This window comes from Diabrotica virgifera, chromosome 3 (genome assembly GCF_917563875.1).
Source record: "Diabrotica virgifera virgifera chromosome 3, PGI_DIABVI_V3a".
NCBI classification, from domain to species: domain Eukaryota; kingdom Metazoa; phylum Arthropoda; class Insecta; order Coleoptera; family Chrysomelidae; genus Diabrotica; species Diabrotica virgifera.
In genome coordinates, this window is record NC_065445.1 from 45,747,525 (window position 1) to 45,775,204 (window position 27,680).

The 27,680-nt window shown below is 32.6% G+C and overlaps 1 protein-coding gene across 1 annotated transcript; it reads right to left on the reverse strand.

The window, feature by feature from the left end:
• Positions 1-1,720: 1,720 nt before the first annotated feature.
• LOC114342821 (myrosinase 1) lies at positions 1,721-27,680 on the reverse strand. The gene is made up of 8 exons (XM_028293629.2): positions 27,452-27,680; positions 22,118-22,437; positions 18,431-18,799; positions 14,940-15,034; positions 12,880-13,176; positions 8,041-8,178; positions 4,098-4,204; positions 1,721-1,945 (listed from the first exon to the last, which is right to left on the reverse strand). The coding sequence occupies exons 1-8, from the start codon at positions 27,487-27,489 to the stop codon at positions 1,813-1,815; spliced, it is 1,497 nt and encodes a 498-aa protein (XP_028149430.2). The 5' UTR covers positions 27,490-27,680; the 3' UTR covers positions 1,721-1,812.

The following is a 27,680-nucleotide window of genomic DNA, read 5'->3' on the forward strand; positions in this document are numbered from 1 at the left end:
GACGTGTTTAAAAATCTAAATTGGAAATATAAGGGAATAAACAATAAATATCAATGGCCGCTACCTCAGTAATCTACGGTTTGCGGATGACATAATCCTGATAGCTACTGACCTACAAGAACTGCAAACCATGCTTTCAGAACTACACACAGAATCTTCTAAAATAGAACTGAAAATGAATTTAAACAAAACCAATGTCATGCACTCCTAAGAAACCGTGACAATAATAAACGACAAAGTTATAGAAAAAGTTGAAGAATATATATATACTTAGGACAAAAAATAATAGGTACTAAAGAGGGAAATTCAAACGGAAGAAATAAAAAGAAGAAGAAAGTAAGCATGGGCAGCATTCGGCAAACTGAATTATATACTCAGAAATCAGCAAATTCAACTACATCTTATATCTAAAGTTTTTGATGCCTGCATTATTCCGATATTAACCCGCGAGTAGTCGCGCGGTGAGATAGAATCTCAATTTTTATCCTTTTTCGCGATAACTTGATGAAAAATTTTGCAATTTTGAAAAAATTTCGTAAGTGCCTCGAGGAAGGGTGTAGTAATGCGTAGGAATATTTTTTTCTTCTTCTTCTTTTTGTGGAATTTATGGCTTTGGGGAGAGCCAATTAGCTTTAACCCGCGAGTAGTCGCGCCGTTAGATAGAATCTCACATTTCATCATTTTTCGTAATGCAGTAAAACCTGTCAGTAACGGCCACTAAAAATGAAAGAACTATTGGAAGATATAGAAAGGTGGCCGCTATTGCCAGTTTTTGTAGTCTACATAATAATTGGTTTGGGAAATTTTTAAACTGGCCGTTAAGACAGGTGGCCGATGTTGGCAGGTGGCCGTTAACACAGGTTTTACTGTACAGTAAAATTTGTCAGTAACGGCCACTAAAAATGAAAGAACTATTGGCCGATATAGAAAGGTGGACGGTATTGCCAGTTTTTGTAGTCTACATATAATTGGTTTGGGAAATTTTTAAACTGGCCGTTAGGACAGGTGGCCGATGTTGGCAGGTGGCCGTTAGACAGGTTTAAGACAGGTTTTGTTGTTAAGACAGGTTTTTTAATAAAATTGTTAGAAATATATATTTTCAATATAAAAAGTAGATAAAAAGAGTACAAAATAAAAATGTGTTTTAAATTCGTATTTTGAGATAGAATCTCACACGCGACTATCGACGTTACAGAAGTGAGCGCGACTACTCCCGGGTTAACATATAGGGCACAAACATGGACAATCACAAAAAAGAATATGAACATACTCAGAGTCACTCAACACGCGATGGAAAGAGCAATGCTTGGCATATCACTTAAGGACAGGAAAACAAACACATGTATAAGACAGAAAACCAAAGTCACCGATGTGGTACAAAAATCATTAAAATTGAAATGGGAATACGCTGGACATGTAGCTAGGAGCGATCTAAACAAATGGCACAGAACAATTCTAACCTGGAGACCATACCAACGCAAAAGACCCAGAGGCAGACCTCCTATTAGATGGACAGATGATCTGAAACGAACTGCAGGGAAAAATTGGCTACAAGTAGCGTACAACAAAAAACAATGGAAATTTGAAGAGGCTTATGTTCAGATGTGGACATGAATGGTTAGACGAAGAAGAAGAAGAAGAAGATGTCAAAATATCAATTTCGTTCAAGAGTAAAGTACCTTTATATTTCAGAATTTAGCAAAAATTGTTATTAAAAAAGTTGTTTTTAATTAAAAACTTTATTATAATATGCATTTATTTACATCCTTCTATATTCTAAAACAAGTAAAATTGCTTAAACTATTTATTCAACTAATCTACACATTGGCTTTCTTCTACCAAACAACGATTTTTCACAACATTTGTAAAGTAATCTGCAGATTTTCTTTTTATCCTTGCTCTGTTGGGGTCATTAAAGTCCACTTTATACATTCCCAAGAAAGATCTGAAACAAACAGACATGCACCATTATTTGGATATGTTACGATAAAAGTAGATAATCTGGTAATTGTACAAAATTACCGGTAATTGTATACAATTACCACAGTCGACGGTAAATGTAGGAAAATATTCTTTAAAAAGCCTTTATTTCCTACTTTTACCGGTAATTGTGTTACAGTAAAAGTAAATAATCTGGTAATTGTACAAAATTACCCGTAATTGTATACAATTATCACAGTCGACGGTAAATGTAGGAAATTATTCTTTAAAGAGCCTTTATTTCCTACTTTTACCGGTAATTGGAAACATTTCCCAGAGGATCTGAAACAAACAGACAGGCGCCATTATTTGGATATGTTACGGTAATAGTAGATAATCTGGTAATTGTACAAAATTACCGGTAATTGTATACAATTACCACAGTCGACGGTAAATGTAGTAAAATATTCTTTAAAAAGCTTTATTTCCTACTTTTACCGGTAATTGTGTTACGGTAAAAGTAAATAATCTGGTAATTGTACAAAATTACCCGTAATTGTATACAATTATCACAGTCGACGGTAAATGTAGGAAAACATTCTTTAAAGAGCCTTTATTTCCTACTTTTACCGGTAATTGGATACATTTCCCAGAGGATCTGAAACAAACAGACATGCGCCATTATTTGGATATGTTACGGTAATAGTAGATAATCTGGTAATTGTACAATATTACAGGTAATTGTATACAATTACCACAGTCGACGGTAAATGTAGGAAAATATTTTTTAAAAAGCCTTTATTTCCTACTTTTACCGGTAATTGTGTTACGGTAAGAGTAAATAATCTGGTAATTGTACAAAATTACCCGTAATTGTATACAATTATCACAGTCGACGGTAAATGTAGGAAATTATTCTTTAAAGAGCCTTTATTTCCTACTTTTACCGGTAATTGGATACATTTCCCAGAGGATCTGAAACAAACCAACCTACATGCGCCATTATTTGGATATGTTACGGTAATAGTAAATAATCTGGTAATTGTACAAAATTACCCGTAATTGTATACAATTATCACAGTCGACGGTAAATGTAGGAAAATATTCTTTAAAAAGCCTTTATTTCCTACTTTTACCGGTAATTGGATACATTTCCCAGAGGATCTTGGTAAAAGTAAGAAATTCAAATTATAACGATCGCCACGCAAGAGTAATGCCTTTGTTTACTTCGTGCGTAATCAGTCTACAGTCTGCAGTGTTTAAGGAGACACCAAAAGTGTTTCTATCCTGATTTTTCAGATGCTTCATGTTTAATACCTACCTATGTTTTAAGTGTTTTCTTTACCGACATAACATGTTTTGTTTTAACTTACCTACATATAGAACTGTACATCATATTATCTATTGGGCATGGAGGTAGAACGAGAATTTTGAAAGAAAAGACATAACTGTAGAAATCATGATCTATTTGGATCTGTGTGAAACCTGTCAGAAAGTAATCTAAGTTACAAAAACCTATACTGTCAAAAGAAATGACTGGTAGATGTCAAATAGATTTGGATGATATTCAAGCCCAAGCAGATAATGAATTCAAATTAATTTTTGTCTACCAAGATCACTTAACAAAATTTGTACAATTACAACCGTTGAAAACTAAACGAGCAGACGAAGTAGCATTAGTTCTTCTTGACATATTTTGTGCCTTTGGAGCTCCTAGCATTCTTTAAATCGACAGTGGATGAGAATTCTTCAACAGAATTAAAGAAGAACTGTGCTCCATTTGGAAAGATTTTAAAATAGTAAACGGTAATAATTCGAGCTGTGGGTGTACAGAAGAATGCTGAGGATATCGTGGACAGAACACGTCATCAACAAAGAGGTTCTGAGAAAGATGAATAAAGAAATGGCAATTTTAAATACATACCACCAAAACAAGAAACTTGGAATATATCGGGCATATTACAAGTGGAGAGATATACAACTTGCTTCAATTGATTATGCAGGGAGAGATTAAAAAAAAAAGAAGTATATGGAGAGGTATCATATTTTGGATGCGTAACCTGAGGGAATGGTACGGATATACATTAAATAAACTTTTCAGTGCGGCCGCCTCTAAAGTCCGAATAGCTATGATGATTGCCGACCTCCGTGGCGGAAGAAGAAAAAGTACTACTTACGTGTAACCACCGGTCCATTCCCAGTCATCCATGATACTCCAAACTGTGTAAGCTGTCAAATTTACATTGTCCTCATAGATAGCATCTAGGCAAGCACTTACATGACCCTAAAATAATTTCTATTATTGAATAAGCAACACCGTAAAACAAACAAGACAGCTGGTCAATATAAAAAGGGACGTAAGCTGGAGTCCTAAGCCGTTTATCGCAAGTCGAAAACCATAATGGTTTCCATGGAAGAGGTGGACTCCAAAAGGTCTTAAGTCAAAAAAGTAAATTTTTCAGGAACGGATTTTTTCTATTTTTAAAAATATAATTAAATGTTACTTTGGAATAGAATCAGCCATGTAATTTGGAGGTTCAAATTCTTGTTTCAAGACAATTTAAATTAAGATTTGAACACAAAATCATGGCTTTTAAGAAGGTAAACATTTGTTTTTTTTTCAAAACGACTTTAAGTCAGTAACTTAAGTACTTTTGGAAAATTCATGTGGGAGACACAACTGCATAGAAAAAGCATGACTAAAGCACTTTTGGAAAACATTACTGACTTGTAATCTGTATACTATACTTGACTTAATCTTTTATGACATGAACTGTTTTTCTAATGATAGAAATGATGCTCTAGAATTAGATCCAACTAAAACCTCAAAATGTGAAAAAAAAAGACTTAAGAGGAAACAGTAGCGATCAACAGGTAGCAAAAACGCGTTCCAAGATTGCGGCTGTAATTTTGAATATTTTTTCGGGATATTTGGCACACGTATTTGTAATATAATAAAGAATGGCGGTACAGAGCCCAATTTGAAAAATATATTAATATGTGGAAATTACTCTGTAATTAAATACAATATTAAAAAACGAGCCTGTACCGCCATTAAGAAGAACAAAAAATACACTTTCTTCAAATAAACTTGTTTTATCCGATGCCTAGATTTTGTGTCATTTTGGAACTACTAAAATTTTTTATTTCATTAGTAGTTCCAAAATGACAAAAAATCTAGGCATCGAATAAAAAAGTTTATTTGAAGAAAGTGTATTTTTTTGTTCTTCTTAATGGCGGTACAGGCTCGTTTTTTTAATATTGTATTTAATTACAGAGTAATTTCCACATATTAATATATTTTTCAAATTGGGCTCTGTACCGCCATCCTTTATTATATTACAAATACGTGTGCCAAATATCTCGAAAAAATATTCAAAATTACAGCCGCAATCTTGGAACGCGTTTTCGCTACCTGTTGATCGCTACTGTTTCCTCTTAAGCCCTTTTGGAATCCACCTCTTCCATTGTTTTCTGTTTTGCCATGAATGTATTTCTATATTTCTTCTATTCGTGGCTATATTGATCCCTTTTTCCCAAGACTTCTTTGGTCTTCCATTTTTTTCTTCTTTTTTTGGGACCCATTTCCAGGTTTTAATCGGTAACCTCTCACCATTCATTCTTTTCATGTGTCCGTGCCAGGAAAGTTGTTTTCTCTCTATCGTATCCGTTAATGTTGTCTCTACCTTCACCATTTCTTTTATTCTATCTGTTTTTACTTGATCGTGTAACGTTAACCTACAGTGTCTTCGCCAAAAATTTTTCTCTACTGCGTTTATTCGATTCTGCATTTTCTTACTTATTTTCCAGACTTCTGAGCCATATTTATATAACTGTACTTTCAATCAGTGTTGTATATAGTTGTTTTTTTTTTGTATTTTCTTGTATATTTTTACTCATAAGTAATTGGTTTATCTCACTTGTGATGTCCCTTCCTCTACCTCATTTTTGTTGTATATCTGTTTCGTCGTTTCCATCTACCGTCAATATAACTGCCAAGTCTTTATATTCTTTAAAAAATAAAAACCTTATTTTGTATCTAAAATGTATGTATTTATTTAAAATGTATGTATTTAAAATCCCTAAAAAGGGTTGTATCACAAAACGTTTTCGGAATCAATATTCCATCATCAGTGTCATCACCTAAAATAAGTATAACTCTATAAGTAAAACAAACGTGAGGTTAAATTTTGACAAAATTAAAAAAAGAATAGATAGTTATACTTACAGGTTTACATGCTTTAAGCCACCAAAATGTACGGGTAAAAACCTTTAAATTGATTTTAAACAGTTGGGGTTACACTATGTTATCTGATTTTGAAGGATGTAAAAATATTTCCAGATTATCCCCTGGCATCACATGACATCAACCATATTGGTTGGAAAATTGTAGGTAGAAACTTACATGGCAGAGTTTAGGTGACAACTGATCGGAATGACCCCCGGAAGGATGTCATTACCAGACTGACACCGCACCTTGACAGAATCTAATATGTGTAGTTAATTCAGCCAAAAGAATATAAATTTTATGTTAATATATATACATAATAACAGTAGTGAAAAATATTTGTTGGGATTAAAAATAATTTACCCTAAATAAGTATGATGGATGAAAGTTAAAAATTATAGAATCAAACAGAAGTGAATTAATACTTTCTTTAGGGTAGGCAATTATCATTACATGAGATGGAAAATTATGTTATTAGGTAAGCTGTCTTTTGGCTGAATTAACTACACATATTAGATTCCGTTAAGGTGCGGTGTCAGTCTGGTAATGACATCATTCCGGGGGTCATTCCGATCAGTTGTCACCTAAACTCTGCCATGTAAGGTTCTACCTACAATTTTCCAACCAATATGGTTGATGTCATGTGATGCCAGGGGTTAATCTGGAAATATTTTTAACATCCTTCAAAATCAGATAACATAATGTAACCCCAACTGTTTAAAATCAATTTAAGGGTTTTTACCCGTACATTTTGGTGGCTTAAAGCATGTAAACCTGTAAGTATAACTATCTACTCTTTTTACTTTTGTCAAAATTTAACCTCACGTTAGTTTTACTTATAGAGTTATATTTATTTTAGGTGATAACACTGATGATGGAATATTGATTCCGAAAACGTTTTGTGATACAGCCCTTTTTAGGGATTTTAAATACATATACCTTTTACAAAATAGGGTTTTTATTTTTTGTGATTGATGGTATACAGCCAGTACAGGAATTTTTCCTTGTGATATTTTTATATTCTTTGGTGTTTTTTATTATTTTTACTGCTAAATCTACATCTTCGCCGGTGCAGCCGAGTGTCATGTATTCTGTTTTGTTGGTATTTATTTCCAGACCCCACTTTCCATACTCCTCCAGCAGTTTTCGAACCATATAAGCAGCGTCTTCTGCATTCTCTGCTAGAACCACCTGATCGTCAGCAAATAACAAAGTAGTTAGAATACTCTCTTCTATTTGTACTCCCATTTTATTTACTTTTTTTGAATTATTTCTTCAGAGCCGTGTTTATATAAATTTTGAAGAGGGTAGGGGAGAGGCAGCATCCCTCTCTTAGACCCTTGTTAACCTGAAAGTATTCTGAGTGTCCATCTCCCGTTTTTATACAATTGCTGGTTTCTTGGTAAAAGCTCTTCACCGCATTAATGTATTGTGGGTGAACATTGTACGTTGTTATCTATTAGGGATTCCCAAAATCTATTTACCGGTACACTGTCATAGGCTTTCCTTAAATCTATAAATAGTAGGTGTAGTCGACTCCCATATGCTAGTGATTTTTCAATTAGTTTTTTTTTATGTAAAACAGGTTATCAATACACGAGCTTCCTGCTCTGAAACCACTCTGCTCCGCCCAGTCAAATAGAAAACAATAAAAAACATTGCGATAAACGGCCTAGGATGCTGTAAAACAGTCGCTATATATAAGCTGGAATCCGTCGGTCACATCATCATGAGCAAATTTTTATACATAATTTTGTAGTTTATTTATATTACTTTTTAAAATACCAATTCTTGAAAACAATATTTATAGAAAAAAGGGGCTATTTCAACGATAATGTTTTTGATATTTTAAAAATGTATCTTTTTTTAACTTTACCATAAGTACCACTTACCTCCAGATAAGTAATTCTGTTGTCATCTTCTAATGTGCCATTTGTATCTGCAAAACCATTTTCAGTTATGACAATTTCTGGATTTCCGTATGTATTTTTCAACCAGTTTAAAAATTTCCTGAGACCCCATGGTACGTCCTTAAAAATAATTATATCATCTTATATAATAATTATTAAAAAAATTTTCAAACGTATTTATAATTCAAAACATTTGAAGTAAGGGAAGGTGGGGATATTCTACGCACTTAGCAAAACCGTATTCATTGTTGTGTATTAAGTTAATAAAACTACTCAAATGAATTAAGTTATCGTACGAAAGTTTTATTTATTTATATAAAAATTAATAATTTCAACCACCATATAATCCGGATTTATCGCCTTGCGATTGTCAGTAACGTCTTTAGGCCACTGAAAAAGCCTAAAATGTACTCGTTTTCAGTCGGATGAAGAAGTACAAAATACCATAAATAATCCTTCAAGTAGCAATCACATGAACTATTTAAGCAGGGTATATATCGGTTATTGAAACAATGGGATATGTGCCTTAATTGTGCTATTTGTTTCCCTTCTTCTTCATTGTCTTACGTTCACAGTTTTCAGGTCGTCTTCCATGTCATCCGTCCATCCCGTTCTGGGTCGTTCTTTCTTCCGTCTTCATGTCGACTTCCTTCTTCTTCTTCTTGACTGGCTTTACAACTCGGGGTGAGTCTTCGCCGCATCCACTATGGCCCTCCATCGTCTGAGATCTTGCGCTTCGATTTGCCATTGTTGTACCCCAATCCTAGATAGATCGGTTTCAACATCATCCTTCCATCTTTTTCTGGGACGGCCCACTGATCTTCTACCGTCTGGTCTCTCGAAGAACACTGTCTTTAGCACTCTGTCTTCCTCTGATCTTACTACATGACCTGCCCATCTTATCCGATTAGCTTTTATATGTCTGACGATGTTTTCAGTACCATATAGAGTCACCAATTGGTCGACTTCCATTGCAACATTTTTGTTGATGCACATCTTCTTATATTGTCCCAGCCATATGACAGCTTCTGACTTTTACAAAATAGTACAATATCGCGCCCTTCATTGAATTCATTAATCTTGCAGTTTCTTCTGACTCTTCAAGAGCCGTCCCCCTATTGCACCGGACCATATATTTTTCTCATTTTTTTCTCTGGAATATATTAAGTTGGTCTTCATCTTTTTTATTATTACCAAGGTCTCATTATATCCATGAGTCACTACGATTCTAATTATTGTTGTGTAGATTGTTATTTTGGTTTGTTTGTCTAATAATTTCGATGTCATCAATTTTTTACTATCATAGTATATGTATAATATGTGATTTTCACTGAGAGTTCCCCACAGTACCTATGAGCTATTATCAGCTTTTTTATTTTATATTTAAGAAACTGTTGAGTTTGAAAGAGAAGATAAACAATAATTGAAAAAAATATTACTTAAATAAATTTTCCAAAAAAGAAGAAAATAGATTGACCATCTGGTCAATATATTTTTTTGGCACCGGACCGTATATTTTTCTCATTTTCTTTCTCTGGAATATATTATTTCTGGAATAGAAATATATTTCGAGAATATATTATGCTCTTCATTTTTCTTTTTATTACCAAGTTCTCATTATATCCATAAGTCACTAGCATTCTAATTATTGTTGTGTAGATACTTATTTTGGTTTGTTTGTCTAATAATTTCGATGTCATCAATTTTTTACTATCATGTGATTTTCACTGAAATTTCCCCACAGTATGAGCTATTATGAGCATTTTTATTTTATATCTAAGAAACTGTTGAGTTTGAAAGAGGAGATAAACAATTGAAAACAATATTACTTAAATAAATTTTCCAAAAAAGAAGAAAAGAGCTTGACCATACATTTCCAGAAAATTAAATAAACAAGAGGACAATAAATATAAAGAACAATAATAAGCCCACTAAGAAATAGAAGCCCTCTATCAGACATCTTCAAGAACAAAAATTATTCTTCCAGAGCCGTCCACTATTGCACCGGACCATATATTTTTCTCATTTTCTTTCTCTGGAATCTATGTATTTGTTGCTCTTCATCTATTTTTTATTACCAAGGTCTCATTATATCCATAAGTCACTACGATTCTAATTATTGTCGTGTAGATAGTTATTTTGGTTTGTTTGTCTAATAATTTCGATTTCATCAATTTTTTACTGTCATAGTATATGTGATTTTCACTGAAATTTCCCCAGTATGAGCTATTATGAGCATTTTTATTTTATATCTAAGAAACTGTTGAGTTTGAAAGAGAATATAAACAATTGAAAAAAATATTACTTAAATAAATTTTCTAAAAAAGAAGAAAATAGCTTGACCATACATTTCCAGAAAATTATATAAACAAGAGGACAATAAATAAGAACAATAAGAGGCCCACTAAGAAATAGAAGCCCTCTACCAGGGCAACACCTCTAACAACATGTCAAATTATCTGAAAAAGAAGACGTTCGACCAATGTGTGCTTCCAGTCATAAATTACGGCGTCGAAACACTATGGTTAACCCTAGCCAGAGCAACCAAACCTAGAGTGGCCTAAGAATAATGAAACAGTCACTATACTTGAATTGAATCTCAGAGACAGGGTTAGAATCGAAGAAATCGCAATAGACAAGGCGAAAACGGCGGGTTCTTTGGAGAAAATATTCCCATGAGACTTTTTTGCATAACCACATTCGCGAGACATTCCAGAATAAGATTCAAGAAATCGCCCACGCGAAAAGTGGTGCAAATTTTTTTTAACAATTTTTTTAACCAAAGAAAAAATCAATGTTTTTGGCCCGGACAATTTTTTTTAGGTTAGGTTTTTTGGAACATTCTGGATAAAAAAGGTCTCTTATAATTTTTCTCTAAAATTGATCGTTGTCGAGGTAAAAGCATTTGAAAATTAAAAAATAAATCGAAAAATAGCGTTTTTCAAGGCTTAATAACTCGGTTAGAAGTTATAACTATGAAAGTCAAAAAGTGACTAAATCAAAGTTTAAAGCCTCCCCCCCCCCTACAAGATCCTGATGAAATTTTTGTCATTATTTGATTAATAAGCTGATATTCTTAAGTAATAATAATGAGCGCCATGCACGTATTAGGATGCCGTCCATGATGAGTGCGAAAGAGATGCCATTCAGGAAGTCCAATGGCGCATCTCACTCGCACTCACATTTAGAGCCGCGTTAATACGATCTTACTGCTCATTATTAATAACTAAAAATAACAGCTTAGTAATAAATTAATGACACAAATTTCTTCAGGATCATGTAAGGGGGCTTTAAGTTTGATTTAGTTACTTTTTGACTTTCATAATAATAATTTTTAACTGAGTTATTAAGTCTTAAAAATGGCCATTTTCGCGTTTTTCAAATTTTAAGTTTTCTTTAAAGAATAATTACAAGACACATTTTATGTCCGGAATGGTCCGAAAAATCTAAACCAAATTTGTCATGGCCAAAAATACTGATTATTGAAATTTGATTAAAAAAATGTTAAAAAAAATTTGGACCACTTTTCGCGTGGGCGACTTCTTGAACCTAATTCTGGGGTGTCTTACGAATATGATTATGCAAAAAAATCCCATGGGAATATTTTTTCCAACGAACCCGCCGTTTTCGCCCTATCTAGTAAGGATAGCGGTTTTTGACAAAACACCGGTTTTCGGTTATACCGGTTTTTTTTTGCTTACGGTTTAACACGGCGGTTATAACCGGCCAAAAAAAACGGTTTTTGGAAAAACCGGTTTTCGGTTTTTTTAATCCAATAGGTTACAAAGTTACATTTACAATAAATACACTTTAGTTTGCGATACTCCATTCGACTCGATATCAATATGATCAAAATTAGTACTATCGAAAGAACATGTATTACTTTTAACACGTTTGTATATTTGTAGAATAGGTACATTTTAACTTATTTAATACTTCCTGTATGAGTGTATCGTTTTGAAAACGTAGCGAAATTCTTGGAGATTCGTATTCGTAATCAGTAATTCGATACTCATAGTCAGAGCATTATTTTTGGTAATCAGAAAAAGTCATTCACCCACTTTCAATGTCAAGAGTTAAGTGTGAAAAATAGATGATGTTTGCGTCTAATTCAACCAGATCACTTCTTATGTAAATATTATGATTACAAATACATTTTCAAGGAAGTATTATAATAAAACTTAATAATTGTTTCTGGCTGATGTGAGATAGCACTTTCAGTTTGCTTCTGTATTTTATAAAATAAAATATAATTTGAATTATGGTTTTGTTTGGAAAAATTACTTGAGAATAATAATTATGATTGGGATCCAAAATAATACCTAACCTAATCCTAATCACCGTAAAAACCTAATAACCGGTTTTTACTTTAAAATGAAAAAACCGGTTATAACCGGGACAAAAAACAACCGGTAAAACCGGTTATTGTGAAGTAAAAAACCGGTTTTAGGTTTAAACCGGTAGGTTTTTCCCATCCCTACTATCTAGAAGGACAAGAGTCACAAATATCATAGAGAGAATAGCATAGCTGAAGTAAAATTGGGCGGACCATGCACCAGATTGAAGGACGGGAGGTAGACCCAAAAAATAACATTTTATAGACCAAGAGCAGACAGAAGAAGTAGATGTAGATCACCTACACGTTGGACAGACGACGTCAAAAAAATTGCTGTGAATTGGTTGCAGCAAGCCTAAGACCGACAGAATTGGAAGAAATTAGGGGAGGCCTATGTTCAATTTTGGATGTGGAGGGCTAGATGATGAAGAAGGATTAAAATAGGACAATGAGGATTTCAACTCTAGAATATTAATAATACTTACAAAGAACCAATCAGCGCTTCCTTGGGTCCAATCATCCCTGTGCCAGAGGAGGACGCTTTTGTCGTTATCAAAACTAGGACTACCAATAGGAGCGTCTGCTGTATGGTTTGTAAGTAATGTTGAATAGTGGTTAAGACCCAAATAGTCGGATGTGCCTTTAATGTATTTAATTTCATCTTCTGTAAAAGCTGGAAGACGTGATTCCGTGAATCCCTCCAGCTTGCTGCGATAGGCTACTCGTTCCTTAACTATTTCTGGCCAGTCTCCGTTAAATAATGGATTACCATAAATTCCAATCTATAAATTAAAATTTATTTTATTAGATTAGTCCATTCGTCAAAGTTCAGATCTCTAAAATCGAACTTAATAGCTGAATTTTGCTAAGAATATCAATTTTGGTACCACAAAAATAAAATATCATAGAAAACTTATATAGTATAAAATATAAGTAAAGACTTAGGTTTATATAATAGTATAAAATTTAACATAACTCTAAAAAAGTCATCTAAGTGGATTAAAGAAAAACGTCAGAACGTTTTTGATCTAATGAGATCATCTTCAGTGACATTCTGTGTAGTAAATGAAATTAGCCCACTAATTGATATATAGTCATTAAAATTACATACAGTTCGTCTAATATACTTACCGTTGCCTTTCATTATCTACGTCAGAGATCTAAGTTGACATTGTTGCCTAATTTCAGAAAATTCTTGAATTGATTTTAAATCAAATATATCACATAATTTTTGCGGAAGTGGATTATACAACAAAACAAATTAATATACAATGTAAATAAATAAAAATTTTAGAAATAGAGAACTAGAAATAAGTTATAATCTCACGTTAAAGTAAATGATAAGAACAATAAATATAATAAAAAAATACTTATAGTAAAGAATAAAAACAAATATGAAGTGTCATCACCGCAACCCGCAACTGTCAAATAAATGTTACCAATTTATGCCAAAATATCACATTCGTTCGATTACAGTCACAGTTTGTTCCGAACAAATGTGCTTCATAAAAACGTTTTATGTATAATCCATTTATCCAAATTAAATGAAATATATTATTGTGTATTTCTTTAAGTTAACTTTAATAGAAATCTTCAAATATTATTTCTACGCGTATATAATAAAATACGTCTAGTGGCTGTAATTCCAGTGTATTCGGCAAAATGATTCTAAAAGAGAACACACCTACCGCCTATATATTTCGTGTTGGTGTCATGTGACGTCTCGGGCTATAACGCGGATGACGTGCAACGGTAAGTATATTAGACAAAGTATAGTTATTTATTACAATATACTTTTGTAAAGAGACACAAGGTCTATGTTAATGGTTTTTATTATTAGTACTTAAAAGCAGTATAGATTCGCTGCTCGAATAACTAAAGGGGTACTTGTCAAGACGATTGACACAGACCGAATCAATGTAGTATGATGTAGTTTAACCGGTACCCTATTGTAGAATGTATTTTCTAATTAAGCTTCGCTAAATAATATTCTTTTATGGTATTGATTAAAAATTAGAGACGAGAAACCAAAATTCTCTTTCAGTTCACGATTACTTTTTACGTATTGGGTGTGTTGACATTTAATTCTTAAAGTTACGGTTTAATTCCTATAGTGGTATTTAGATCTCAGATTCAACTAAGTTCAGTTCAGTTAGTCTCTATCACTAATAGCTATAATTTTTCTTAATTTTTAGAGCAGGGATATTTATGATCTTTTTAAGTGAATTTAATAACATCGATCTAGTTTTGATTAAATTGTTACTTTTAACATCACAAACATTTTTAACACTAAGGTTTTATAAACAAGAAAGTAGGTTAGTTTCAACTAAGAGTAGAATGTTGATGATGGTTTGATAAGACCGAAAACGTTCTGAAAATTTTGTTATCCATTTGGATAATTTTCTTCTTTCGCATAATCCTTATTGCCCTTCAGGGCGTCGGATGACTTTAAATGGATGGATTTTATTTGGATGATTTTAAAGTTTTTAAACAAAACTTTACACACGAAATTTTTACTCCTTTGAAAGTTTTTACCTATACTTACATCAAATTGCTGAGCCCTTTCTGCGGCATCTTTATCCTCTTGATTGTCGCTGCCTGGTTCATACCAGGTAGCATCGATAACCATAGCGACTTGTCCTACAAATATTGAAAAAGTTTAAAAATTTAAACAATTAAAAAGTTTGCAATAAATCACTATCTAAACGAAAAACACCAAAACTAACTATTTTTCTACACTATGTATAGCACTATACAGAGTGGGCCAAATAAAAGGATCCACCTCGATTTTTGGCAGTATTTATTAGATTTTAAGAAAATGCCGAAACATGTCGATTTTTGATCTAAGGGGACACATTTTTACGGTACATACAACTGTCATTTGTCAACCCCCTCCCTTCCACATCCCCTACCCCTTATTTTTAAATAGGGAATAGGGGTCGTGTGCTAGCTCATTTGAAACGTTATTCAATTCTCTATTCAGTAATATTAACAATGGCAAAATTACTTGTACAGGGTGTCCAAGAAAAATTATTTTAAATTAAATTAATTGACATAAAAAGAACAATGTATGTAATTTATTTAATTCAAAATACATTCTACTGCTGTCACAAAACAAAAAAAAATGTTTTTTGATAAATAAACATTGCTTTTTGCTTAATTTCAATATTCAAGCTGCCACCCATCTGCCTCTTGGTAGGTTGAATATTGCAATTTGAGCAACAAACAATATTTATTTATCAAATAAACATTTTTTCTGTTTTCTGTCAGCAGTAGAATGTATTTTAAGTTAAATAAATTACATACATTCTTCTTTTTGTGTCAATTAATTTAATTTAAAATAATTTTTCTTGGAAACCCTGTACAAATAATTATGTCAATGTTAATATTACTGAATAGAGAATTGAATAACCTTTCAAATGAGCTAGCACACGACCCCTATTCCCTATTTAAAAATAAGGGGTGGGGGAAGTGGAAGGGAGGGAGTTGACAAATGACAGATGTATATACCGTAAAAATGTGTCCCCTTATATCAAAAATCGACCTGTTTCGGCATTTCCTTAATATCTAATAAATACTGCCAAAAATCGAGGTGGATACTTTTATTTGGCCCACTGTGTATATTGAAAATATTTTAAAATATATTTCTTTAACATGGTGAATGATAATGTCTTTTATTTATTTATGAGATTAATAAGAAATGAAAAAGTCAGAGTGACTCGATTTAAATTGTCTTCGTCACTAAAAAAGTGTGCTTTTTGAACAAAAAATAAGAAGACCGTAGCAAGATGCAATACATCAGAATGTACGCGATTTAAGGAAGCTCCCTGTTAAGATATGCGAAATATCCGTACTCCCAGAATTCAATTTTTTTACGTTTTATGTGATCAAAAAATAAGATTCAGCGCAATTTTAGCCCAACATTCCCCTACCCCTGCCTCTACCTCAAAAAACGTTATTTTTTTCAGTTCTATTATTATTATATTTTTTTTTTTCGGTGTGTTTCAGTCAATTTAGAAATTTAAAAAAAGTGACAGCTGGAAACACATGGCGCAAAATAGACAACACTGGATTAAATTGGGGTAGGCCTATGTCCAAAGTTGGATTACTTAAGGCTGAAGAAGAAGAAGAAAACACGCATAGTTGAGGCTTTTAAAAAGCTTGTCTGCATTTTATAGAACCATATAAATTATTTTTGGTGATTTTGGCTGCAGGTTTAAATTTTTATTTTGTGCATTTTATCAAAAAATACATTTCTGATTTTTTACAGATCTTTCCGTAGATTGTGACAGCTTCAAAATCCCGAAAAACTGGTTTAGGGGTTTTTATTTAAGGAACAAATAAGAAATAAAAAAATTGGAATGACTCGGAAATTATCTTCATCACTAGCAAAATATACTTTTTGTCAAAAAAATTAAGAAGAGCATAGCAAGATGTAATAAATCAATAAATCCGAATGTTAGCCACAAACTTGCAAAAATCCTTAAAAACCTAGAAAAACATATTTCTTGATAGGTCTGGATCCCGCGTAAGAAAAAAGTTGATCAATAGCAAGGTGAAAATTTGTTAATAGCTTAACGGTGTCTAGTCGGACAAACTTTGATATATCGGAACACTAAGACAGGGAAGTTTTAATGGTGGAACAGGTTAAAAATTTGGAACATCAGACAACGAAAACGTCAGATGTATTTTGTCGGACAGAACTTCCAATTAATTTGTTGCCCTTTCATTAAACACTCATGAAAAATCAGACTGGTTTTTACCACCAACTGGGCATTTTAATGAGTGGAACACCAAGAACATGTCAAATGACAGGAATCATGTTGGTTAGTAATATATAGCAGTTCGATTTTTGCATGAGAGTATAACAAATCAATTGGAAATTCTGTCCGACAAAATACCTCTGACGTTTTTGTAGTCTTACGTTCCAAATTTTTAACCTGTTCCACAATTAAAACTTCCCCTGTTCCAGTGTTCTCATATATCAAAGTTGGTCAAACTAGACACTCTTAACTATTAACAAATTTTCAGCTTGCTATTAATCAACTTTTTTGGTACGAAGGATCCAGACCTAAACGGTTTAAAGGTGTTTTGCTCAATTTTTGAATATGCTAAAAGACTCAGTTACTTTAAGTTACATATAAACTATAAAAAATAACTTAATTTTATTTATTTTATAGTCTGTAAAATGGATTAAATATCTACTAATGCAAAATGAACCAAAAGAAACCAGTTTTTTGGGTTTTTGAAGATTGCGCCCCTAACGGAAAAATGTGGAAAAAATCAGAAATAATCTTAAAAAAAAGTTAAATGATTTTTCGAAAAACAAAAAAGTCGATATTGAATTTAAGAATATGTAGGTACACTCAACCTACGAATATAATATAAAGAATATAGAAGTTTTTTTATAAAAGCCTTAACAATTATTCGTGTGATTTTTTTGTGGTAAAATGACGTTGTAGGGTGGGGGTGGAGGGCTAAAATTGAGTCTAATTTTTTAAACATATAAAACGTCTAGAAATAAAAAAATTGATTCAGGTTTTTTCGATCTCAAAAAATATAATTAACTCCTCAAAAACGCGTTAAAAACCTCTAAAAACCGTGAAAAAACATGTTTTTAGTAGGTTTCAAGGTGTTTCGCCTAGTTTTTTACAGGCGAATATATGTATCCTATATTTTAAGTTTGGAGTGTCCTCAAGGACTCAGCAATTTCTAAATATAACAAGAGTTACAGTGGACCGTAGACTGTGTCAGGCTAAGGCACTTAATTTTCCAAAATGAAGGCTTAAGTTAATGAAAAAAGTAATTATTACCAAAGAGCATAAACGTTAATTATATAATATAGAGTATATAGGAGAAGTATATATAGAGTGTATACAGTATATAGGAGAGTATATTTTTTATTATTTGCTATTACTGTAATGGAATAGACTTTGAAGGCGAAAACGAAGATCGAAGAGCTCCTAGACAAGATAACGATGCATATACATATAAGAGTGAATATGAATATTTTTTCCAAACTACTTAAAATATTACCTTTATTTTTTTCTCTAAACTGTTCATCATAAATATGCCAAGCTTTAGCATGCGCAAGAAGTACATTTTTCGTACAGACGTAATCCATAATTCCATTGGAGACAATACCAGGTGCAAATGCTCCGGAGCCATAACCAGCTTGACAAACTTGTTTGGGTTCATTAATGGTAATCCACCATTTAACATCATCTCCAAAGAGCTCGAAGCACAGTTTACAATAATCGGCGAAGATGTCAATGATGGTCTCATTTATCCATCCGTTCATTTGGTCTTGAAGTGGTTGAGGTAGATCCCAATGGTATAAGGTTACTAGAGGTTCTATATTGTTCTTTTTCAGCTCTTTAAAAACGTTCTTGTAGTACTGGACACCTTAAAAAATAAAAGTGAAGTTAATGAATTTAATATAACATAGAACGGCATTTAATTAAAGTACATAATAAAGTATTATATAGTGGCTATACGATACCAATATTACTTTTGCATACACTCGTGGTAGTAAGTATTTTAATGATAGTAGTATAAGGTATTATACAGGGTGTCCCAAAAGTAGTGGAACGGTCGAATATTTCGCGAACTAAACATCAGATCGAAAAACTGAAAAATACGTGTTCAATCATTTTCAAAAATCTATCCAATGACACCAAACACCAACCCCCACTACACCCCCTGGAGGTGGGGTGGAGGGTAACTTTGAAATCTCAAATGGAAACCCCTAGTTTTGCTTGCAGATTTGGATTCGTTACGTAAAAGTAAGCAACTTTTATTCAAGACATTTTTTCGAACTCTGGATAGATGGCGCCATAATTGGGAAAAACGATTTATCCTGATACCATAGGTAAATTATAGAAACGGTCTAATATCTCGAGAAATAAACTTCCAAATGAGAAACCAAAAAAAAAGGTTTTTAATACTTTTCGAAAACCTATCGAATAGCACTAAACATGACCCTCCAACCCACCCCCTGGAGGTGGGGTAGGGGGTAACTTTAAAATCTTAAATAACAACCCCCACTTTTTATTACAGATTCGGATTCGTCATGAAAAATTAAGCAACATTTATTCGAAACATTTTTTAGAATTCTTGATAGATGGCGCTTTAATTGGAAAAATACGATTTATTAGCGCCATCTATCAGCAATTTTAAAAAATGTTTCGAATAAATGTTGCTTAATTTTTCATGACGAATTCGAATCTGCAATAAAAAGTGGGGTTGCTATTTAAGATTTTAAATTTATCCCCCACCCCGTCTCCAGGGGGTGGGTTGGAGGGTCATTTTTGATGTTTATCGATAGGGTTTTGAAAAATATAAAAAACCTGTTTTTTGGTTTCTCATTTGGAAGTGTATTTCTCGAGATATTAGACCGTTTCTATAATTTACCTATGGTATCAGGATAAATCGTTTTTCCCAATTATAGCGCCATCTATCCACAGTTCGAAAAAATGCCTTGAATAAAAGTTGCTTACTTTTACGTAACGAATCCAAATCTGCAAGAAAAACTAGGGGTTTCCATTTGAGATTTTAAAGTTACCCCCCACCCCACCTCCAAGGGGTGTAGTGGGGGTTGGTGTTTGGTGTCGTTGGATATATTTTTGAAAATGATTGAAAACGTATTTTTCAGTTTTTCGATCCGATGTTTAGTTCGCGAAATATTCGACCGTTCCGCTACTTTTGGGACACCCTATATATAGCCTTTTAATGCCTGGTTGCACCAACAGATCTTAGGCTTAAGCCGAGAATATCATAAGAACTATTGTAATATAATTACAATAAAATATAATAGGAATATCATAATATAATAATAGATATACTTCATAACAAGATAAGAATCCAAAATTATGGTGCAACGTAAGTGATACTTCCGATGGTCCAATCTATAAACAGAGCTTAGCTAAGCTGGAGCTTAAGATCTGTTGGTGCAATTAGGCTTAAGTCCCTTTTATTTTCAGTATCGGGACTGACACGTCTTTTCACGTGTGTACAAATGTTGACCATTGTTTCTTATTGTATGCTAATCTGATTGCTTTTGCTATTGTTTTCCCCTTCCTTTGGATGATTTTAGCGAATACTGTATCCCAATTTTCTCTAGGTCTTCCTGTATTTCTTTTCTTTTGTATCCTAGCTTTCCATGTTTTCTTCACCGGTATGTTGTCTTTCATTCTTTTCATGTGTCCCCACCAAATTAGTGGTTTTTCTTCAATATATTCAAGTCGGTACTGATTTTGCCTTAAGATCTGTGCTTATATGTGTGTTTCTCATTCTGTCTCTCATTGTCACTCCTCTAACTCTTCGTAAATACTTCATTTCTAGGGCTTGTATCTTACTCTTTAGTTTTCTTGTTAGTATCCATGATTCACAGCCGTATGTAAGCACTGGTCTATATATGGTGTTGAATACAGTTAGTTTGGTTTTTCTTGTGATTTCTTTCTTGTTTAAGAAGCTATTTTTTATTGCATGAAATAGTTCTGATGTTTTACTAATTCTCTCTTCAACACCTTTGCCTTGCCTTCCACTATTTTCAATTGTAACGCCTAAGTATTGGAAATGGTTTATTTGTTCTATTTCCTCTTCATTAATTTGTATATTTATTACGACTGGTTCTTGCGATATTGCCATGGTCTTCGTCTTATGTGTATTTATCTTCATACCCTGTTTATATAATGCGTGATTCCACGCCTTCAGGTTATTTTGCAGGTCTTCTTTTTTTTTTCTGGGATAACAACGGCATCATCTGCGAATGCTTATTCCGAAATGGTTACGCTATGGAGATTCCTGCACCCTACATGCAATTTCTTTAGTTGCGGTGTGCACTCTTTCATTTCTTGGATTTCGTCCATAAAGATGTTGAAGAGGGTTGGGCTCATGACACTTCCTTGCCTTAGTCCTTCAGTTGTTTCGAATTCTGTTGATTTCATGTTTTTATGTATTATGTAGTTCCTATTTCTTTTATAAAGACTTTTGATGATTTCAACTAGTTTATCGTCAACCCCTCTTCCTATCAAGCTGTCCCACACAGTTGTCGTTTCACCCTGTCGAATGCCTTTTCCAGGTCTATGAAGGCCATATATGCTTTGTTTTTAGACAGTCTGTCTATAAGGTATTTAAAGCCAATAAATAACATCCGATAGATAACCTAGAAGATTTACACATCCTTACGAACGAAATCACATATTGCAGTCAACAATGATTCAGACTCAATATGCAGACCCAATATAAACGCAAAGAAGACAAAACTAATAATAATAACATCAACCAAACGCAGTAGAAAAAGTAACGCACTATTTTGGCAGTATAATAACTGAAGAATGGACCAAAAAACAGGAGATAAAAGCAGTCATTGGAAAAGCTAGATCCACCTTCAACCGGATGAGGGGACTCTTCAAGAGCTACAATGTCTCTATTGGTGTAAAAGTAAGAATGCTCTGATACTACGTGTTGTCTGTCATTTGTTATGGTGTAGAATCGTGGACGAAGATGTGTGCAGAATATTGTGCGAAAGAAGTAATAAAAAGTAATAAATTATGCAAATTTCATAAAAAAGATGAGAAACAAAGAAACGATAGTTGGTGAAAGATCTAAGTATCAGTCCCAGATTAAATAACCATAAAACAAATTTTCATATTAGTTAAAAGATTAAAAAGGATAGGAAGAATTTTTTATATTATTTTAGAGATATAGGATGTAACTTACCTAACTGATTAAGACTATCTAAATAACCAGTAGGAAGAATTCTTGACCAAGCAATGGAAAGTCGGTAATGATCCAAACCCATTTCTTTTACCATAGCAATATCCTCTTTGTACTGATAATAAGAATTACAAGCAACATCGGGTGTAGATCGGTCTATGAATTTTTCTGGCTGAGTGTGAGCAAAATGGTCCCATATCGTTTCTCCTTTACCGTCGGTGTTCCATGCTCCTTCAATTTGAGGCGCGGCATTAGCAACACCAACTTTAAATGTCTTTGGGAATCTTCTGTTGTTTATGGGATCTTTTGCATTGGCACTAAAACTAAAATTTTTGGCATGTCTAAATATAAAATAAGTCAGTGAAGCTTAACAGCGGAACGTAAGGAAAGGTAATAAAAAGGTATAGTATAGTCATTAAAGCGTAAAATAGGTATTTACCTCCTAAATTTTTTACTATTAACCGATTTACATGAAATTTTGAAATTAGGCTTATCTTACCCTTAGCTTCAAAAGTGATATTGACCCGAACTCCGTTTTTTATTTTTAAGGGGTGAAAACAACCCCTTAATGGAAAAATTGACATTGAGCCATTTTATCGCCAGAAAACGTGTTTAATAATAAAGAGTGACATTGTGAAGTGTTTTCTAGCACAATAACCCAATTCTAAACTCATTTTCATCCACTTGAAATCCGTGCGACCCTTGAAAACAACCCCTAAATTGAAAAAATTTACAAAAAATTAATTTTTAGTATGACCTAAAAAGATTTAAATATAGAGTAAAAATGATATTTTACGTTCTCTATTTTAATTATCATATTGTTATCCCCCTTTCAACCCTTAAAAACAACCCCTAAATAGAAAAAATTTATAAAAAATTAATTTGGTTTGACAAGAAGACTTAAATATAGAGTAAATAATATTTTACGATCTTAATTGTTTAATTGTTAACCCCTTTCAACCCTTAAAATCGACCCCTCGATTAAAAATTGTATAAAAAATTTCTTGATAAACTAAAAATGATTTAAATATCGTTCCACGTTCTCGAAAAAGCTATGCTGGAAAATCATATGCTCAAGTTCAATAACCCTTAAAACTACCCCTAAATTAAAACATTGAATATGTATGATTTAGTTTTTGTGTCATAACTACTTCAATTTTGAAGCTATCACAACTTATAAAAAATCATTTTAAAGGTAATTAAAATAGCTACAACTTTTTTCTATATAATATGTAGCGAAAAACCTTTTATTTTGAAACGGTGAAGGGTTAAAAGGCTCGAGAGAGACTGTGGTTGCGCTACCGCGCGCTCTTCTTTGTGTGAGAGGAAAAACAAACAAACCAAAATTTTTGTCAAAAACACCTATTTTTTTATTATTACACTTTTTTACGTATCTTTCATTATTTTTGAGATATTATGAAGAGAAAGTGGTTTTTCTTTTAATTCGAAATTTTTTTTTCTAAAAGTCGTAGTTTTTTCAAAAAATATGTGTTCTAAAGCAGCGAAACTGCTAGAAATTATCTATCAAACTCTTTATATTAAAGTTGAGTCTAGACGGAATACCGTTAATTTTAATTTTGGTGAAAATGGCACTTATGAAATCCATTGATTTAAATAAAAAAACATTAGATATTCTTTTTCTCTATACAGCTCACTCATTTTACGTAATAAAGACTTGTAACTGCTCATTTTAAAGCTTATTTTAAGCACTATAAAATCCTTTCTCATTAGTATGCATAAAATTTATTCGCTCTCCGCTAGATGGCATTGAATATATCGATTAAATTTCACACAAAATAAAAAACGGATTTGATCTTCAATATCTCGCCTAATATTGCACTTAGTAGAACACTCTTTAAAAAACCAATTTGTTCATTTTTTTATCTGCTACAGTTTTATATATTATAATATTATAGTTAAATGCATATTTTTGGAGATATTTGCAAAAAAACTGTTGAAAATCGTGAGGAAATTCCGAATTTTCAATTGCCAATAACTTGAAAAGTATTGGGTTTTTGAAAAAACTTTATACAACTTCAACTTGCTGCTTAAAATAAGGTCTACTATCTATATCTGATATTATTTAAAAAAAAATCCACCACAAGAAAGGGGTGGTAACCACCCCAGGGTGAAAACGGAGTTCGGGTCAATATCACTTTTGAAGTTAAGGGTAGGATAAGCCTAATTCCAAAATTTCATGTAAATCGGTTTATAGTAAAAAATTCTCAGCTAAAAAGCTTCAATGACTGCACTAGTAATTTTGAAAACATTTGTAATGTCCACAGTTTAGCTCACTCAATATTTAAGGAAATTAGGAAAAAAGCTGAAAAAATCATAACAGGTATTTAAAGATTCTAAAAGGTACATGAGGATTAGCTAAGAGTCTTCTTCTTTTTATTTTTGTATAGACAGGATTGTATGTATGTTTTTCAAATAATGTGCCTCTAGTAAGTTGTCGTTCCATCGTTTTCGTGGTTTTCCCACTGATCGTCTTCCTATTGGGGAACCATATCTCACCGTCTTTAATACACTATTTGTTATCATTTGGCTTATATGATCGTTTCATTCCACTCTCCTATTTATCATCAAGTCCTTCAGCCGGGTATGTCATTATTTTTCTGATGACTTTTTTTTGTAAATTATGCATTTATTGCTCCATATTGTTTCATTCAGGCAACCAGTGGCTCTATTTTTTGCTGTATTCACTTGATCTTCTAGTACGGTCTCGAACTTTCTGTAGCTAGATAGTGTGAGGTATATTAGGTATTTAAACTCCACCACTTGTTATCTGAACCTCCAGTTCTAATTTAATCTTAGCAGATTTTATCTTTGAAGGGTATAGAATCAAAACTCGCTTTCTCCATCGATGGCCGAAATTGAATTGTTTATATTTCCTGAATCTATTTGTTTTACCCTACACGAATCCAGACTAATTTTGACTCCAAACTAGCTTTATCCAATAAAAATTCAATGTTAGAAGTTGACTTTTCAATCAAACCCGTCTTTCTCCTATGACAATTCTGCGTGAAACCCGTCTTTCTCCAACCGACCAATAGGAGGCGTGTAAAGTGAGTGGAGGGAACCCACACAGATTTAATCACTCTATTTGTCTAATGCAACATCAATGTTTGTTTATTAGCTTTATTAGCTATTAACTTATAATACTGTTTATTTGCATAGTTTCTTCTTTTAAAATAAGTAGCATTATAGTAATATTTTTCTTCTATTTGTAATGGATGTTCAAGTGACTCCTGTAGGACCTGGTAAAAAGGCAACGAAGAGAACATCGACGCAAAATGAATGGAGAAAAACTAAGAAGAAAGAAACCTGAAAGTTGAGAAAATTACGGTAATAAGCATGATTTTCCAAGAACTATACCGTCATTGGAACCGATAAGATTTCTTGTACTACTATCAAGCTAATTACTTTTATTCTATTAAAATTGGCAAAAACCAAAAGTTGTAAAATTCCATTTCCAAAAAAGGGAATCGTTTCAAAACTTGCTTTCTCTTAACGAGTTTGTTTCAAAACTTGCTTTCTCCAAAAGTTTGCTTCAAAACTCGCTTTTTCCAAACAAAAATGCCAATTATTTAATTATTGACGAAAGTTTAATTTCACTCAATATGTAATATCAATTTCTATGATTAAATTCTATAATGTGAAATTTAAATCCGTGTGATAACTGTAATGGCTTGTTTTTTACAAGTTTTTCGCGATTTGTGGCAAACGAAATTTTGGATAAAGCGAGTTTTGATTCTATACCCCTCTTATAACCATGCATTTTGTCTTTTTTGGGGAGATTAACCTAGTAATATACCGTAGAGATAAGTACCGTATCATCTGCATATCAGATGTTAGGTTATTTTTCACCCATTTTATAAACTTTTTTAGTTCTTACTTTTTTTATTATTTCATCCATGATCAGGTTAAACAACGGAGGACTCAGGTAATCTCCCTGTCTTATCCCCTCGTAGATATTTTTAATAGCTTCGATTATTCCTAGAGGTATCTTTCCTACGTACAATAAGTGGATAAGGTCCTTTAATCCTGTCAAATTCCTTCTGAAGGTCCACGAAAGATAAGTATGCAGGTTTGTTGCATTATAATGATTTCTCTTATGATTAATATAGCTTCTGTGTATAATCTTTCCCACCTAAGACGTTATTGTTCTTCTGCTAGTGTTATAATTTTGTTCAGGATTTAGTGTTATAATTTTAATCACTCATCGGTAGGATAATTTTTCATATTTAAAACTTCGTTTGAAATATGACTAGTGAGCTCTTCTTGCGAACTATTTTCAATTTTTGTGGCCTCTGTCAATTCACGCAACATCACTTTACGATACTATCCCAAAATATACCAAAAATACACTAATGGCTGCGTCGCGCTAAAATTTGATGCCTAAAAATGGGATAGATTTTCTAGAACGAATGTCTTTTTTAATATCGCAGCACCATAATCGGTAAGCGAGGCTACTGCTAAATCCGATCAATAACAGATGGTTTTATAAATAATAAGGACAAAGTAGAAACAAAAATAATTGGCACCCCACATAAGAGGAGTAATAGAAAAAGTTAAAACATACATATATTGGTACAACTATTATCTATGAAAATAACGAGTAGAGGAACTAGAGCAACATTTAATAAGACGAGAAAAGTATTATGTATTCGAGACTTTAGTTTGCAACTACTCAAAATAATAATATTACGTTCATATGTGTTTTCCGTGCTTCTGTATGCGGTGTAGGCCAGGATCTTAAAGAAAGAAATAAGCGATCGACTTGATGCATTCGAGACGTGGACCTACCGGAAAATATTAAAAATATGTTGGGTAAACCGAATAACAAATGTTGATGTTTTTAAAAAATGAAAAAGGAAAAGAAACTCATGAATACGATTAACATAAGAAAGCTACTATATCTCGGCCACGTTATGAGAGGGGATTATTATGTGTTGCTACCAACCATAATGCAGGGAAAATACAGGGAAAACGAAGTATTGGAAGAAGACGCATATCCTGGCTTTACAATCTGAGAAAGTGGTATACTTTCAGCTCCATCGACTTGTTTAGAGCTGCAACCTCAAAAGTGAAAATAGCTGTGATGATTACCAACCTCCTTAGAGGAGATGGTACGTAAAGAAGAAGAAACAAAAATAATTAATAAATATGGTACGAAATAAAACCCATAAAATCGAAAAAAAAACTAAAAATACAGTAAACCGTAGAAATATAGTACGATCTGCTGTTTTATTAACAAAAAAATAAACCTAATAACGCAAATTAAAAATAAATTTTTGATATTTAACAACAAAAATTTATAAACGATAAACTTACCATAGTGCAATTAAACATATTAATATAAATAGCTTCATTTTGATAACAGATATGTTACTTAGAATTTCTCTACACTTTATATATATATAATTTTTATCGCAAAATATTTAGTTTAAAAAAATTTGAGTGGATTGAAAACACTTCACGATTTGTAGTGGAATTGATTGCTTTTGTACAAAATGTAGTGTATTTGTTACGGGTAAAGTTTATTAGAGGATTACCCGAGTAA